This window comes from Euleptes europaea, chromosome 20, assembly GCF_029931775.1.
Source record: "Euleptes europaea isolate rEulEur1 chromosome 20, rEulEur1.hap1, whole genome shotgun sequence".
Classification (NCBI taxonomy): domain Eukaryota; kingdom Metazoa; phylum Chordata; class Lepidosauria; order Squamata; family Sphaerodactylidae; genus Euleptes; species Euleptes europaea.
In genome coordinates, this window is record NC_079331.1 from 2,474,816 (window position 1) to 2,492,670 (window position 17,855).

The 17,855-nt window shown below is 48.7% G+C and overlaps 1 protein-coding gene across 2 annotated transcripts in view; it reads left to right on the plus strand.

The window, feature by feature from the left end:
* The first annotated feature begins 4,476 nt into the window (after nucleotides 1-4,476).
* Nucleotides 4,477-17,855, plus strand: part of APBA2 (amyloid beta precursor protein binding family A member 2) — a 28,959-nt gene continuing 15,580 nt past the window's right edge. The window contains exons 1-3 of one of the 2 annotated variants that reach the window (XM_056866140.1): nucleotides 4,477-5,445; nucleotides 12,226-12,306; nucleotides 15,795-15,831. In XM_056866140.1, coding sequence (XP_056722118.1) covers nucleotides 4,477-5,445; nucleotides 12,226-12,306; nucleotides 15,795-15,831 — 1,087 coding nt within the window. Of the gene's footprint in view, nucleotides 5,446-12,225; nucleotides 12,307-15,790; nucleotides 15,832-17,855 lie in introns of both variants that reach the window. The other variant, XM_056866141.1, reaches the window with a different exon arrangement.

Here is a 17,855-nt window from a genome sequence, read left to right on the forward strand (position 1 = left end):
CAAGGGTCTGGTTCAGTAGAAGGCAGCTTCATGTGTTCATGTGTTCTTCATCAGATGTAGCTCAGGTATCAAATCTATCTGGTGGTGCAGAGAGGGGAGAGAATTGGGACCATTGGAGCCCACTGAACAAGAGTGGGGCCGAACATCTCCCCCTCCCCATTTTGCAGCTATTTGAAGCTCTTGGCCCTTTGTCTGGACAAGAAAACCTGGGAGCCAAACCACATCCTGTATTAGGAGGTGGATGGATTCCCATACTGCCTCCAAAAAGCACCTCTGGCTGGAGGAGATGGATTGGTCCTACTGCTTGGTAGTTTCCTGTTCAGGTACTAACCAGGGCTGACCCTGCTGAGCTTTCGAGATCTGAGGAGATCAGGCTGGGGTCAGTTAGAATCATAGAGTTGGAAGGGACCCTGGACCAGGGTCATCTAGTCCAACCCCCTGCACAATGCAGGAAATTCACAACTACCCCCCCACGCCCCCAGTGGCCCCTACTCCATGCCCAGAAGATGGCCAAGGTGCCCTCCCTCTTATGAACTGCCTAAGGTCATAGAATCAGCATTGCTGACAGGTGGCCATCTAGCCTCTGCTTAAAAACCTCCAGGGAAGGAGCGCTTACCACCTCCCGAGGCTGCCTGTTTAATTGAGGAGCCTCTCTAACTGCTAGAAATTTCTTTCTAATGTCTGGACGGAAACTCTTTTGATTTAATTTCAACCCGTTGGTTCTGGTCCGACCTTCTGGGGCAACAGAAAACAACTCGGCACCATCCTCTCTATGACAGCCCTTCAAGTCCTTGAAGATGGTTATCATATCACCTCTCAGGCTAGCCTGGACCACCGCGGTCTGGGCAGAAAAACAGAAGTGGTTTGCCGTTGCCTGCCTCTGCATAACAACCCTTGACTTCCTTGGTGGTCTCCCATTCGAGTACCACGCGGGGCCCACCCTGCTTAGCTTCTGACATCTGACGAGATCGGGCTAGCGTGGGCCATCCATGTCTGGGACTGTTCTACTTACCAAGGCGAAAATCAGACTGAGGAGTTCCATTTAGATCGGTGGAGGTGCGCGAAAGCAAAGGTGTGTGTTACCCCTCATGTCAATGTAAGGATTAGAACTCGGGTCTCCTAGGCCCTGCTTTGACGCTCAGGTTGCCATACCGCACTAAACCAGCTCTCCCTCCGTTCGTGCACAATCACCATCATGCGTAGGTTTGGCCTTGAGAAACAAAAAACATCTTGTTTCTGTACCTAATTTGGAGCAGAAAGAATTGCCCCGCAAATTGGCCATTGATTTCCTTTTGCATTTTGGAATTGCACTCTTAGGCGCTTCTGATCAATACGTTGCATTCACTGCGCTCTTTTTAAAATAGCAATGTAATCATGGTTTTCCCGGGGCGGGGTGGGGGGGAGATAACTATATTTCCTTACACGCACACACTTGTTTCTTGTTTGGTAGCATTTTCATTACAGCAAAATAATTCCATGTTGCGCTTGTCCGCTGTTTTCGGTACTGGAAGCTTTCTGTCCCTTAGTTTGGCGTAATGAATGCCTGCAGCACCCCAAGGTTGTCTTCTTGTCTGGCCCCGTGGGGCCCTCGCTGAGTGGAAGAGCCTCTCCTTGGCACGTGGAAGGTCCCAGGTTCAATCCCTGGCATCTCCAATTAAAGGGACTGGGCAAGAAGGTGATGTGAAAGACCTCTGCCGGAGACCCTGGAGAGCTGCTGCCAGTCTGAGTAGACAATACTGACCTTAATGAACCGAGGATCTGATTCAGTATAAGACAACTTCATGTGTGTACTGTTCAGTGCTGGGCCCTAGGTGAGCGGTTAATGCTGGTTGTGGTTTACACCAGTGTTTCCCACTATGATGAATGAATGTCATTCTCTTCATCATATACGGGGATGTCTTGAAAATTTCCGCCAAGTGTTTGCCTTGAACCCAGGTCCTGGGCGATCTCACGTCAACATAGGTTCTCATGCGATGTGGGTAGCTGTGGGAATCGCCAGCAAGAAGCAGAGGTCATTCCTGTGGCTTTTGCGGTGCATATGCAAGTCCACCGCCCGGTGAATGTCTTTCTGGGCATTTTTGGGGAGCGTGGAATGGAGACCAGATGGGAACAGTCCGTTTGTTGACTGTGAAACAGTCCAAGAGCTGGGTCAAAGGACTTCTGGCTTCTCTTCCGTTTCAGCTATGTACCTTGTTTTCGGAGGCCCTTTGGAGCGTACCTGTTTCCTTCCCTCGCCACTGAGGAAATAATTGAAACCCTCCATTGATCGACAAAGCCAATAATTGTAATGCATTGTCGGTTGTAGCTTTATTACAGGGAAGGCTACTTAGCTTAATTAACATCTACATTGGTACGTTGACTCTCTTTTGTGGAAGCGTATGCCGTATGCATCCTCCACGGAGTCAAAAGACGCACGCATACTTTTCAGAGATGGGTTGCCAGAGAGATTCAAAGCTGATAAAAGGAAGTATTTCTTCACGCAACGCATAGTTAAATTGTGGAACTCCCTGCCCCGGGATGTGGTGATGGCTACCAACTCGGAAGGCTTTAAGAGGGGAGTGGACATCTTCATGGAGGAGAGGGGTATTCATGGATTCAAGTTAAAATGGGTACTAGTCATGATGCAGCTCTCTCCAGGATCAGAGGAGCATGCCGAATATATTAGGTGCTGTGGAAAGCGCTGACCAGTATTTTTAGGGAAAGACGAACGTTGGCAAAGTAAGTTAGAGATGTGAGATTTAAAGAGGCGGAAGACCCTGTATCAAAATACAAGTGGGATTTATCAACCGATGCCATCGATTTGAAGGAGATTATGGGGCTTGGTGGCTTTGGGAGGGATGTTATCTCTGACATCTAACTAGCAATCTAATTAGTATTCTCTGTTCAGAAGCACAGCTGTGGTTTTTTTTAGTCGTGCTTAGAGCGATAAATCGATATCTCCTAAAACGGCACTTTTAAAAGCTTGATTTAATATGAATGCTCAGTAACAATCTTCTCATTACGGGGGTGGGTGAATTGGTTGCCTCCCAGAGCAGTGACATTTTGAAACCTCCCTAATGTGCTATTTCCCCCCCGGCTCGTACTGACGATTCCCTCTGCCCCATTTTTTTTTCTTGCCAGTTTTTATGGTCTCTGTTGCTTTCACGGCGGTGAAACATGTTGCTTTCATGGCGGTGAACCAGCTTTCATGGCGGTGGACACATAGTGAACATCCGCCGCTTGGTTTTCCTGCGCAGACAAGCCACTGTGGTGTAGAGGGTAGAGTGTTTGACTAGCATCTGAAAGACCCGGGTTCAAATCCCCACTTCTGTCATGCAATTGTGCTGGGTGACTTTGGGCTAATCCACTGGCTCTCAGCCTAACCTACCTCACAGGTAGGGTTGCCAGGTCCCTCTTCGCCACCGGCGGGAGGTTTTGGGGGCGGAGCCTGAGGAAGGTGGGGTTTGGGGAGGGGAGGGCCTTCAACACCATAGAGTCCAATTGCCAAAGTGGCCATAGCCATTTTGAGCAGCCTTTTTGGTGCAACAAGACTGAATTATTCTCTCTGTATTAGATTGCTATTATTGCATCTACAAAGACAAATCAATTAATATCTATGAAGATTCCAGCTGATGAAACTGCAATTTTGCAGTGAAAACGATAGTGTGCATCCGGACCGCGTTACTGTGGACTTCTTCAATTTTTCAGCCTTCCTCGTGTTGCTTTTTGAAGAAAACAACCTAGAGATAAGACTCTTACTTACCTTGAAAAAGACTTTCCATCTTAGATTTGCTTGTACATACTATCACTGCTGTTTTCACTTGTCTGTAGATGTTACACATTGTTCACAATATATTTGCCTAGTTTGCTTGTGTATTATTTAAATTAATTGGTTTGAGCCTAGTACTATATTTTCACTACTAGTACCTGGAGGTTGGCAAACCCAACTTACAGGGTGGTTGTTGGAGAAAGGGGAGGAGGGAAGAGCAATGTTCTGAGATGCTTTGAGTCCCCATTGCAAGAAGGGCAGGCTGTAAAAAAAAAACTCCAGCTCAGTGTGATTTTTATAGTGCTGTGTCCAACAGTTTGTGGATGCAGCCATATTGTGCGTGTGTAAGGTGAGAAAGCCCAAACCTGGATGGCCCAGGCTAGCCCGATCTCATCAGATCTTGGAAGCTAAGCAGGGTTGGCCCTGATTAGAACTTGAATGGGAAACAACCAAGGAAATTATTCCTGGATTATTTAGTGACATTTCAAAATGGTAGGGATGTGTCATTCTACAAATCTGCCGTGCTAGCTTGTTTTGTTTTCGATAATATGATTTATTAAGCCTTCTCCCCCCCCCACCCCATCCTTGACAAATTAAAAATGTCAATTTTCAGTGTTCCCTAGTAGCATCGCTGTGGTTTCTTTTGCTGACCTTTCGGTAATGTTGGCTGTCGTTGACTCTCCCCTACAGCAATCGCTTAGAAATGATTGTCGTATAAGAAATCGAACATGGCAAACAGGAAATGTCAAAGCGGTACAGCCGGCATGCTGGATCACCGGGCGAGAGGGTGCCCCGCTCCGGTGCACGGCGGGGATGGTGAAAACGAGGAGACCCATCTGCCAGCGGAGGAGTACGCGGAGAACGAGACGGAGGCGATGCCCGTCGGGCAAGGTAGCCCCTCGCTGGCGGAACACGAGTGCAACGATAACAGCGCCGACGGCGATTCCAGCTCGGACTACATCAACAACACTTCTGAAGAGGAAGATTACGACGAAGGCCTCCCCGAGGAAGAGGAGGGCATCACTTACTACATCCGGTATTGCCCCGAGGATGACAGTTACCTGGAAGGGATGGACTGCAATGGAGAGGAGTATATTCCTCGTGAGGAACCTTCGGTGGAGACCGACGAGTGTCAGGAAGCCATAGAGGAAGAGGAATGGGCGGAAACGAAAATTCAGCATCAGGACAAAAGCGAGGCCACGGAAGAAGTGGTCTACCATGACAGCTGCGTTCAGCTTTTGAAGGGCGAGGTGGCGTCTCTGGAAATCCAAGACCAAGACGAACATCTGCAGTATTGCCACCCAAGTGAAGAAACCTACCCGGGCTATTACTCGCCAGAAGCAAACGGGAACGCCCACGGGATGTCCCCTTATCATTCCAGGAAAGAGGAGGTAGAGTCGGAAGAGCAGGAAGAAGACATCGACCAGATTGTCGCCGAAATTAAAATGAGCATGAGCATGAGCAGCATCAACAGCGCTTCGGAGATGAGCCCAGAGCATGCCGGGACTGAAAGTGTGCCAAATGACTATACAGAGACTTGTCAAAAAGGGGACTCTGGCCATGGCACCAACAGGCATCAAGGGAGGCCCAAGTCCTTGAACATCCCCCCAGCCTCGAAGCAAGTCGGAGACGTCCCCCGAGGCTTCAAGACCAAGTCGAGAACTCCGGAGGAAAGGCAGACGTGGCCGCAGGAGCAGGTAAGCGGCTGATTCCCCTCCTTTTACCAAAACACGGTGTTATAATTTCCCACAACTCTGTTAGTTTCTCTCGTTTGAACATGAGAGGGGGAGGTGGTACTTAATCACACTTCATAGAATCATAGAGCCATAGAGTTGGAAGGGACCGCCAGGGTCATCTAGTCCAACCCCCTGCACAATGCAGGAATTTCACAACTACCTCCCCGCCCCCCATTTTAATCCATCTGAAATGACTTCAGTTTTGAGTTCTCTTTATGCGGTCAGCGGCTCTTTCAAAAGGGGCACAAAGCCAGTAAATGAAATTGCGAGCCTGGTAAATAAACAAAATTGCAGGCCAATTTTATTTACTCTGACAGCAGAGACCTTTAGCGAGGACATATTTTATCCAGCCTGTAATTCCTCATTTCTTTTCTCTTTCTCCCTCCCTCCCACTGTGGGAGCTGTGGGCAGTCAATGGGGTTCACCCTTTCTGTTTGATCTTCACAACAGCCCTTTGAGGCAGGCTATGCTGGGAGGGAATGAGAAGTTCAAGGATACCCCATCAGAAGAAGAGGAAGAGTTGGTTTTTATATGCCGACTTTCTCTACCACTTAAGGGAGACTCAAACTGGCTTACAATCTCCTTCCTTTCCCCTCCCCACAACAGACACCCTATGAGGTAGGTGGGGCTGAGAGAGCTGTGACTAGCCCAAGGTCACCCAGATGGCTTCGTGTGTAGGAGTGGGGAAACAAATCCAGTTCGCCAGATGTGGAGGAGTGGGGGAATCAAACCCGGTTCTCCAGAACAGACTCCATCGCTCCAAACCACTGCTCTTAACCACTACACCACGCTGGCTCTGAGTTAGTAGTTGTGTCAAATGTCAAACTGGGGTGTAAAAAGGTGAATGTTCATGCTATCTAAATAAAGATTTGTTTTGGAGGGGGCAAAAGGAGCTTTGACTCTCATAAAATGGAGAGCCAGTCAAAGAGCCTCTGCTTGGCATACAGAAGGTCCCAGGTTCAGTCTCCGGCATCTCCAGTTAAAGGGACCAGGCAGGTAGGTAATGTGAAAGACCTCACCTGAGACCCTGGAGAGCTGCTGCCAGTCTGAGTAGACAAGAGCAACCCTGATGGATTGACAGTCTGGTTCAGTATAAAGCAGCTTCATGTGTGTTCAAAATGCCAAAATCCGAGAACTCTCTTTTTACAACTTCTGTGACTCCCTTCAGTCTGTATATTTACTGGCTCACATCCATTTAAAAAAAAACACTTTTGTGCAATAATTTCTTCCCAAGATGAGACAGATTTCCCTCTGAAGAATACTCATTCCACAAAGATTTAATTTATCTTTAAGATGCCTCATCACATTTCCCACAGTGTCACAATGGGATAATAAGATTTTTTTTTTTTACAAAAAAATATCAGTGACAGCGTCCCGATAGTAAAGTTTAATCCCGACCAATATATCTTCCACTCACATGCAGCAAAATCAATACCAAACAAAGCCATAAATCTGGTTAACGTTGGACATTGGGTCAAAAATCTGGAATCAATAGAGCCAGATTATTAAAATGTTGGGACTCTGTGTAGACTTTATCGTAGCTATAGATATTGCCCACTAGGAAACAGCTGATAAAGTACCAGTCATGTGGCTTCCCGGCACAATGTTGATGGGCCATGTATGGTGGCCCAGAATGGTCCAGTTCAATCAAGTTTTTGTCCTTTTCTAGGGCTGTCCATTGACTAAAGAATATTGTCGGTTGATTATCTATTATCCAAATGGATATGTATATATTTGCATACTATCAAAAAAGTCTCCCCGTCCCCTTCTTGAGATCTCAGGAGAGCTTTGGGTAGTTCAATTTCAGGGTGCCTCTCATTTGATAGAGAGCCAGCGTGGTGTAGTGGTTAAGAGCGGTGGTTTGGAGCGGTGGACTCTAATCTGGAGAGCCGGGTTTGATTCCCCCTCTCCTCCACGTGGGCGGCGGAGGCTAATCTGGTGAACCGGGTTGGTTTCCCCACTCCTACACATGAAGCCAGCTGGGTGACCTTGGGCTAGTCCCAGCTCTCTCAGCCCCACCTACCTCACAGAGTGTCTGTTGTGGGATGGATTGACTCTATAAAGGGAGCCACGGCCCTCCGTTTGCAAGACCTGAAAAGGCTTTTAAGCATAGGACATTTTGGAGGACACTGATTTATAGGGTCGCCGACTTGACGGCACTTAACACAGACACACAATGTAATAGGCACGCTCCTCTGGTACTGGAGAGAATAGGTATGCATCATGACTAGTAGCCATGGATTACCCTCTCCTCCATGAACATGTCCACTCCCCCCACCTCTTAAAGCCGTCCAAGTTGACAGCCGTCCCCACATCCTGAGTTCCACTATGTAACTAATCATTGTGTGAAGAAAGACTTCCTTTTATCTGTTTTGAACCTCTCACCCTCCAGCTTCAGCAGATGGCCCCACATTTTGGAGGGGCTGTGGCACAGTGGTAGAGCATGCGCTTGGCATGCAGAAGGTCCCAGGTTCAATTCCTGGCTTCTCCAGTAAAAGGGACCAGGCAGGTAGGTGATGTGAAAGACCTCCGCCTGAGACCCTGGAGAGCCGCTGCCGGCCTGAGTAGACAATACTGACTTTGATGGACCGAGGGTCTGATTCAGTAGAAGGCGGCTTCATTCCCGATCAAAAGGCGTTTTTATTCTACCGGTCTTGTGCTCCTTCTCCTTCATCCATCTCATACATTTCTGTTAATTTTCTTTAAGAGCCGAAACTTTAGTTCCCTGCGTTCAGGGCCTGTCCTCGGCGGAGCTGTTAATTTTTGATTGGAACAAACAACGGGAGGAATGAAAAGAGCAGCTGAGGAGAGGCGACATATTGCCTGCTTCTATTGGAGCTGTTTTATGGCCAGCTCGTCGGTGGGGTGCTTTGCAGGCTGGTGACGATTCCCTGTTGTTCTGAGAACGGGTGATGACGTCCCCGTGTGCAACGAAACAAAAAAAGCGTGTGAGAGAATTGGAAGTATTTTTAAAATAGGGGGGAGCAAGTGTTGTTGTGGATGAAGATGAATCATGCATACTAAACAGCTCTTTAGGGAGACTGATTATAACGCCACCTTGTCAAAATACATGTTGGGTTTTTCTATGCCGACTTTCTCTACCACTTAAGAGAGACTCAAACCGGCTTACAATCACCTTCCCTTCCCCACAACAGAGGCCCTGTGAGGTCGGTGGGGCTGAGAGAGCTGTGACTAGCCCAAGGTCACCCAGCTGGCTTCATGTGTCGGAGTGGGGAAACCAACCCATTTCACCGGATTAGCCTCCACCGCTCATATGGAGGAGTGGGGAACCCAACCCGGATCTCCAGATCAGAGTCCACCGCTCCCAACCACCGCTCTTAACCACTTCACCACGCCGTCTCTTCTGTCAGCGCCACAAGGCGCTGTCGGGGGCACGTTACTTTAATCCGGGGGTCCCACATCCACCGGCTGCAAATAACACCGCCCAACGGCCCTTCCAGGGCTGTTACGAAAACTTGCAACACAAATATGTCAAGAACTGTGAACTCTCGCAAATCCTCTCTGAATGTCAAATGTGTTGATGTTTAGGGCGCTATCCCATTTGACTCCAGGGTTCGAAACCTGCCCTGTCAATCCATCTGGGGATATTGAGACTGGGAAGGGCAGCCATGAAGGAGCTGGAATTTTTTTTGAAGTGTAAGGAGGTGTCACTGGCCACCAAGATCAGGTTAATTTATGCCATCGTATTCCCTATTACTATGTATGGGTGTGAAAGCTGGACAGTGAAGAAAGCTGATAGGAAGAAAATAGATTCCTTGGAAATGTGGTGTTGGGGGAGAGTGTTATGGATACCGTGGGCTGCCAAAAAAACAAACCAGTGGGTTATAGATCAAATCAAGCCTGAACTGACCCTAGAAGCTAAAATGACTAAACTCAGGCTGTCGTACTTTGGACATATTATGAGAAGACAAAGAGTCACTGGAAAAGACAGTCATGCTAGGAAAAGTTGAGGGCAGCAGGAAAAGAGGAAGACCCAACAAGAGATGGATTGACTCAATAAAGGAAGCCACGGCCCTCAATTTGCAAGATCTGAGCAAGGCTGTTAGGACACTTTGGAGGACACTGAGTCATAGGGTCGCCATGAGTCGGAAACGACTTGACAGCACTTAACACACACACACCCCACCTTATTTTGTTCTGGTTTTTGAATGTTCAGCCACAAATCATAACCAGATCTGACACAGCCTTTGAAGAGTGGGGAGGGGAAACCCTGGTAGCCCGACCACTTTGCATCCCGGGACCCGACTGATGTACGGCCTCCCTCCTTGGAAATCCTTGCAGTTCCTATCCAGCGGCCTGGCGTTGTGCACGAAACCTCTCCTGCTTTAATCCCGGTTTTGGGGGGGGGGGTTCTGAAAGTAACGTCCATGCCATCCGGCAGCAGAATGAACCCGTCTTCTTTCTCGCGGCTCCATCACACCGATGTGTTCTGCTCTGCATGGCTGCCCGTTTCACCTTATTAGCTGAACAGCGCGACGTAATTAGATTTCTCTCCGCTGGAATGTTTCTTTGGGGAACGCAGCGAGCACATTGCCTCTCCGGCCATCTGCCGAGGCAGCGGGGGTGCCGCCGAAACCGCCCTTTAAACTGTGCTCGTTTTAACGGGCTGGAGGTCGAGGCCTGCGGGGGAAGTGCGGCCTAATGGTTGTGGCGGGCGGGCCGCGGAACGTCTTGGCAGTAGCCGCGGTGAGCACTGGGTGAATATCGGGAACCCGGAAGAAGAAGAGTTGGTTTTTATATGCCGACTTTCTCTACCACTTAAGGGAGACTCAAACCGGCTCACAATCGCCTTCAATTCCCCTCCCCACAGCAGACACCCTGTGAGGTTGGTGGGGCTGAGAGAGTGTGACTAGCCCAAGGTCACCCAGCTGGCTTCCTGTGGAGGAGCGGGGAAACAAACCCAGTTCCCCAGATTAGCCTCCGCCGCTCGTGTGGAGGAGTTGGGGAATCGAACCCGGTTCTCCGGATCAGAGTCCACCGCTCCAAACCACTGCTCTTAACCACTACACCACGCTGGCTAGTCGAAAGGCAGTCTAGTCATCAGGACCGTGGACAGAGCAGAGGGGAAGCTGGTGGGAAGGTGTGGGAGTGCGTCCAGGAGCTCTAGGCCATTTATGCATGGGGTTTTTGCTTTGGATTTGCCACTCTCTAAATGCACATTTCCCCCACCCAAATTCTCAAAACTCAACAATAAGCCCCATGCAGAGATTTGAGAATTCGGATGGGGGAAATGCGCAGCTAGAGAGCGGCAAACCCCAGGCAAAAAGTCCCGTGCGTAAATGGCCTAATAGAGCGGGAGCTGCCCTGACCTGGATGGCCCAGGCTACACACAAACACACAAAGCTGCCTTCTACTGAATCAGACCCTGGGTCCATCAAAGTCAGTATTGTCTACTCAGACCGTCAGTGGCTCTCCAGGGTCTCAGGCAGGGGTCTTTCCCATCACCTACTCATCTAGTCCCTTTAACTGGAGATGCCGGGGATTGAACCTGGGACCTTCTGCAGGCCAAGCAGATGTTCTACCACTGAACCATACCCCTCCCCAGAGAAAGGTGCTCAGGGGACTCGGCTTCTCTTCCTGGGAGAAACAAGGCTGGGAGCGAGGGGTGGGGACCTACTAGTGATGTGAAAGACCTGGAGACCAGCTGCCAGTCTGCATAAACAATACAGACTTTGATGGACCAAAGGTTTGATTCAGTATAAGCCAAAGTGAGGGATCAGTGTGGAAACCCAATCGTATCAGATCTCGGATGCTAGGCAGGGTCAGTCCTGGTTGGTATTTGGATGGGAGACCCCCAAGGAAATTCGGGGGTTGCTATGCTATGTCTCCTGCCCTGAGCTCAAACCCAGTTGGGAACCCAGATTTGCTTCTCTGGGCTCCATTAATGTACAGGATTCGGGTTTCCACACTGATCCCTCAGTTTGGCTTATACTGAATCAGACCTTTGGTCCATCAAAGTCTGTATTGTTTATGCAGACTGGCAGCTGGTCTCCAGGTCTTTCACATCACCTGCTGCCTGATCCTTTTAGCTGGAGATGCCGGGGATTGAACCTGGGACCTTCTGCATGCCAAGCGGAGGCTCTGCCACTGAGCCACGGCCCCTCCTTGGTCTCCTTACAAGGGGGCTTTCCCACGGAGTATGTGCATCTCAAGTGACACTTGAGTTTGGCGTTGGAAAGGAGAAGAATCTGAGCCCAATTTAGGAGTCCAGGCATGAACTGCTGTTGGAGCCAATCTATCAGCAGGGATCCAGAGCCAGTGTGGTGTAGTGGTTAAGAGCAGTGGTTTGGAGTGGTGGACTCTAATCTGGAGAACCTGGTTGGTTTCCCCACTCCTCCACATGAAGCCATCTGGGTGACCTTGGGCTAGTCACAGCTCTCTTAGAGCTCTCTCAGCCCCACCTACCTCACAGGGTGTCTGTTGTGGGGAGGAGAAGGGAAGGCGATTGTAAGCCGGTTTGATTCTTCCTTAAGAGGTAGAGAAAGTTAGAATATATAAATACCAACTCTTCTTCTTTTTCTTCTTCTCAAGCAAGGTCTATATCCTTTTGTGCTTGGAAGTAGTTGACTACTTCCAAGCACAAAAGGATATAGACCTTGTTTGAGGAGAAGAAGAAGAAAAAGAAGAGTTGGTTTTTATATCTTATTTCTTTTCTGTCCCATGGACATTTGAGGATTGCTGGAAATGGGGAAAAAGTGTATTCCTTTGTTTCATTTGCAGGTGTGTAACGGCTTGGACCAGCCCAGGAAGCAGCAGCGCTCGGATCTCAATGGTCCCATCGACAACAATAATATTCCGGAGGCAAGTATTTGCACCCGAGCCACCTCTTGTCTTGCCCATATTTTTATACTTCACTGCCGCCCTTTACTTCAGAGTAGCAGAGCACTATCTTTGAAGAGGGAGTGAGGCAGACGCCACTAAAGTGGGTTTGCTATAGAAAGGGTTGTTATGGGGAAACGCAGGGCTGCCACTGAAAATGGCATCCCTGCGTCACCATTATCCAATTCAGCGGGTTTTACCACAGGATACGGACAATGACGTATACAACATCCCAGTTACAGAGCAACTGTTATTGCGCCTTATGTTTTATATGCACTTTTTATTTCTTTAAAAAAAAAAAACCAGGAAAAAGAAGGGAAATAAACTTGAAACCCAGTAACTAATTTAAAAAAGAAAAGGGTGGGGGAGGAAAACTATAATAACAGTGGTGGCACTGTTGGTGCAGGGATTCCAATATGGGCAGCAGGAATGCGTCTTCCGTAATGTCTAATTCCACACTTGGTCACTTGTGTAGCATTGTAGACTGACAAATCTTTTCAGCTAGAGAGAGGTCCTAATTCACAAGTGCTTTTAAGGAGCCCCGTGGCGCAGAGGGGTAAGCTGCAGTACTGCAGTCCAGACTCTGCTCACGACCAGAGTTCGAGCCCGACAGAAGTAGGTTTCAGGTAGCCGGCTCAAGGTTGACCCATCCTTCCATCCTTCCGAGGTCGGTGAAATGAGGACCCAGCTTGCTGGGGGTAAAGGGAAGATGACTGGAGAAGGCACTGGCAAACCACCCCGTAAACATAGTCTGCCTAGTAAATGTCAGGATGTGACGTCACCCCATGGGTCAGGAATGACCGGGTGCTTGCACAGGGGACTACCTTTACCTTTTTTTACCCCCTCCTTTCCCCCTCAGTGGTCTCCTTCCACTTCTCTTCTGCCTCCCAAGCAGCAACCAGAGGGCCAAGCGATATTCTTCGGCAGGCTGGAGCAGGGTCTGGACAGCCCCTCGCTGCCAGTTCTTGCTGCAGCCATTTCAACTGGAGCGTTCCCGTTTCACGGCGTCATGCGATGACATCTCAAAACCTGACAGCAATTTTCAAAGTCAGGGTAACCGGGTGGACTGCCAAGCTTGTTCTACGGTCAGAGGTCTGGCCAAGCTGTACATAATTGTCCGGGAGTAGCTGCAGCCACTCATAATGGGCAATTATTTCAGAAATAGCGAAGAGATTATTTTTATGAGTTATTTTCAGAAACAGAATGAAATAGCATGCCAAGTTTTGTCGTTGCTAGCGGGGCTTCTCCGGTGGTTTAGTACCCAGCCATTTCCCCAGAGGCTGCCTTCTGGCGACATAAATAAACTGGAGTTTGTTTGCAGTGAGAATAAGTCTGGCTTATTTGTGGGTTTCCACACCCCCCCCTTCCTTCTCTCTCTCTTTCTCTCTCTCTGTTTCTCTGTTATGGAACTGAAGATATTCTGGTTTGGTAAGTTTTCATTCTTAACCCCCAGTGGTCAGGACAATCACATTTGGGCATATTAATACATTTGCCACAAAGCGGGGTTCTCAACTGCCGTTTAACTCTGGTTTAGAATCCTGGTTTGTGAGCAAGAAACAAACTTGGGTTTGCCAAAGTGTCCCAAATTGTGGTTAGATCAAAGTCTCCCTTATCTCTGTAGTCATCAGTCATGGCGTAGGGGAGAGCGGGAGCAATTTGAGGCTGAGAATGAACCAGTCTTATTTTGGGTATGAACAAGCTCGCAGTTGGGTTGTGGTGTCGGAATATTATCTAAGATTAGTAAGATACACAAATGCCTCTTTTGGTAAGTTGCGCTCAGAGTTTTTCTCCCTGAGTTGAAAAGTAACTAATGAACATTAGTTCATTTTGCCTGTCCGGTCATTTCTTAAGAAGCCTTCCGCTGAAGTAACCCCAGTATACATGCTGCTCTCGGAGGGAAATATACATCCCGAAGGATTTAAAAGCATTATCTACTGGACAGACAAAAGGATGCTGGAGCGTTTCCCTCTCTTTGCAATTGCTTTGTCCTTTCACATCGGGGCTAAAACCAGTCCAACTTAGCTAGCGTGAGATTTTTAATCTGCAAAGTTTCCTTTTATACCTTCCGGGGAGAGGACGCTTTCTTCTGTATCTACTGGCAAGACGGGATAATTGTTTGAAGGATTTAGTTTCCTAAAGGAGAAAGTGCAAAAATAGCAGCTCTTGTCTTTTAAAAGAAAAGTTCCATGTATTTTTGATGAATAGCTTGCTTGATCCCAAAGTCTGGGGAATAACGGTGCTGAGACACGAGCCAGGAACGATCGGGATGCCGCCCAAGACTGTGAGTGGGCCATCGCGAGGGAGCCTTGGATTGCGTCCAGAGAATTTGCTCCTGGCAAGGGCCGAGACACAACCCGCCCCCAAAGTCCTGGGACTGCAGATAGCACCTTTCCTGGTCGGAGGGCATCTCCCCCAGTCTGAGCTTTGCTTTGCAAGAATTCACTTGGAAACGCATTGTTACTTTGGAGAGCCGGCAGCCTGTATCCTGAACGCCAAAAGCTCACAATATGGTGCGGTCCTATGTCTCAACGGGCAAATTGCTTTTGGCTCTTTTTCCTGCAAATTAAGGATTCCCAATAGGGGATTTTGTCTCATTCAGAATCCTGGTTTGTAGGGAAAACATGGACCACAGATAACCAGTTCAAATGTGGAAGAAGCAGTATACAGGTGCAAGGACCTCCCAGGCTTGTTCGCATATTCCAGATATGCGATACCAAGCGATACCAAAAGATACCAAGAATGCTTTTTCCGGGGTAGTTTATAACATACTGAGAGCATGGTGTAGTGGTTAGTGCTGGACTCGGAGCAGGGAGCAGCGGCTTTAAATCCCCGCTTGCCGCGAAACTTACTAGGTAAGCGTGGTGTAGTGGTTAAGAGCGGTGGTTTGGAGCGGTGGAGTCTGATCTGGAGACTGGGTTCGATTCCCCACTCCTCCACATGAGTGGCGGAGGCTAATCTGGTGAACTGGATTGGTTTCCCCACCCTTACGCACAAAGCCAGCTGGGTGACCTTGGGCCAGTCACAGCTCTCTTAGAGCTCTCTCAGCCCCACCTACCTCACAGGGTGTCTGTTGTGGGGAGGGGAAAGGAAGGTGATTGTAAGCTGGTTTGAGTCTCAAGTGGGAGAGAAAGTCAGCATATAAAAAACAACTCTTCTTCTTCTAGGTGACCTGGGGCCCGTCATTTGCTCTCAGCGTTTCCTACTTCGCAGGGACGTTGTGAGCATAAAGTGAAGGGAGGGGAGAGCCAAGGAGGCTGCCCAGACCCCCTGGGAGGAGGGGCAAGACAAAAAGGCAGCAAAATGAAGTGAATTCTTCCAGCTCTGAAAACTTAACACAGCGTAGAAAGAACAGCTCTGTGCAAAACTCGGGGGGAATCACGCTGCCACGTGTATTGGGATAGATGCTTCTGTGCCACAAATCTTGCTCGGGAGTGACGCGGCCCTCTGTTGTTTTTTTAACCCTCTCACAGACCAAGAAAGTGTCGTCCTTCCCAAGTTTTGTGGATGGTGAGTACATTTCCAAAATATTTAGAGCATTCAAAAGTCCTGGGGGAGGTGGGGTGGGGGGATGGTAAAAAAGATCAGAGGTGTTTCATTTGTTTAACGCGACTGCAAAGACCTCTTGTCGACTCAATCAGTTTGCGTCAGCATTTTTTTAAATTCATTTTTTCCAACATTATTATAAACCATATAACAACATACAACAACAAACAGGGTAGGTGTAGAAATCTTCTTTGCTACACCTGACTTTTGAGGGAGAGCGGAAGTTAACTCTAGAGTTGATGTGGAATGATTTTTTTTTTTTTACAGAATATACTGAGTCTGTTTCCGGTGTTTTTGCAGCATAGCTTAAGGCCAATTTTTTGGGGGGGGTCTTTGGACTCTCTTCCGCACTTTGGACTCTCTTCCGCACTCTCTTCCGCACTGACACCCGACCAGGATACTACTTTATTCCCACAAAGCCAGGGCCTTTCGTTTTAACAGTTCCACCCAGAGCCCCAAACAGTCTGCTTTATTCTTCCCTCTTCATTAGAGATCCGAAATGAACTCCCTGTATCCTGGGGAAAAACTGTTAATGGCTGGTTGCGCTAGCTGACTTAGAAATGCACCCATAATTTGGAGTTAGAAGTTCTTTTTTTCCTCTTCTAGTTATTTCACAAAGTCTACTAGATAAGACAGAGACCTTGGAAGCAGCTGTGGGCTAAACGAACGGGCTTTCTGAAGTTTCCCACCGCAAGACGTATCATCTCAGACCTATTTGCATGGTTACAGCAACCTCCCCCCCCTCCCCTCCTGACTTGGGGGCTTTTAATTATTACTGTAATAACTGGCGCTGGCGACTGGCCTAATGAAATTAAATGTTACCTCTGTGATTGATTTTCCCTTGCTGGCGGTGGAGGAGGGGGGGTTAAGAGGTCCGTTCAAGATTAATCTTTTTTTGCCCTTTTCTGAGGCCGAAGTTTTATAGACGCGTCTAATTTTTTCATTAAATCCCGGCACAGAGGAAAGCCAGCTTGCTCTGAAAAAACATAGACGTGTGACAGACCAGGCAATTGATTACAGAGGAGAAAATGTTAGGGTTTTTTCCTGTTATCCCCCCCCCCCAACGCTCGCACCGAGATTAGCTATGACAGATGTGCTAAAATCTTTTCATGTAAGACTGAATCATTCCTCGTCCGTTGCCTCCCAGCGGGGCTAGTCCATAAGAGTGAGATCTCTCTGTGTGAACAAGACGCGTCGTTCTTGTAAGATGCGCAGATCGTTCTCCACCTCCCGATTTTTCGAAGATGAGTCCAAGTAGAAAGTAGAAATTAGGAGAGATGGGATGGCGTTGCTTCCAACTCTACGATTCTATGACTCAACCCGCGTCATGCCCCCTTTTCCGTCCAGCGCACCGCAAGGGGTTGTGTTTCAGGGGCTTAGGCAGGTTCGGCTCGGCGCCAGCTCTTGAAATAAGGGAATCTGACTTCGCTCCGCTGCCCCAGGCCACTAGAGGAGCCAGCTGAGAGTGTCGCTTTCAATTTGCCGCACAACTTTTGACAGATTCTCTCCTCCACATTTCGGCCCCCCTCCTTCCCTCCCCAGTACCTCGCCTGGCTCCGGCTGCACTGAATGCAAATCAGAGCGTCTGTTTCTGGCATCCTCTGCTAGAAGGGAAGGAGCTCCTCCATCACTCCCAGCCAGAAAAACAGAGCTGACACTGGGAGGTTTTAGATAATGCAAATGACGGAGAGGGTTCGGTCAGAGGGGGAGAGCAGTCTGCCTGGAAACCCTCCAACTCGAAGCTCCTTCCATTTCCGGGTTCTCAATATCTCGAAGGGGCCTTCTGTTTGCCTGCCTAGGTGTGGCATCTGCGGGGCACAGGTGGGCCAGTGCATTACCAAGTTGAGTGGCAGAGCCTCCGCTTGGCATGCAGAAGGTCCCAGGTTCAATCGCCAGCATCTCCAGTTAAAACGAGCAGGCAGGAGGTGAAGTGAAAGACCTCAGCCTGAGACCCTGTAGAGCTGCTGCCAGTCAGAGTAGACAACACG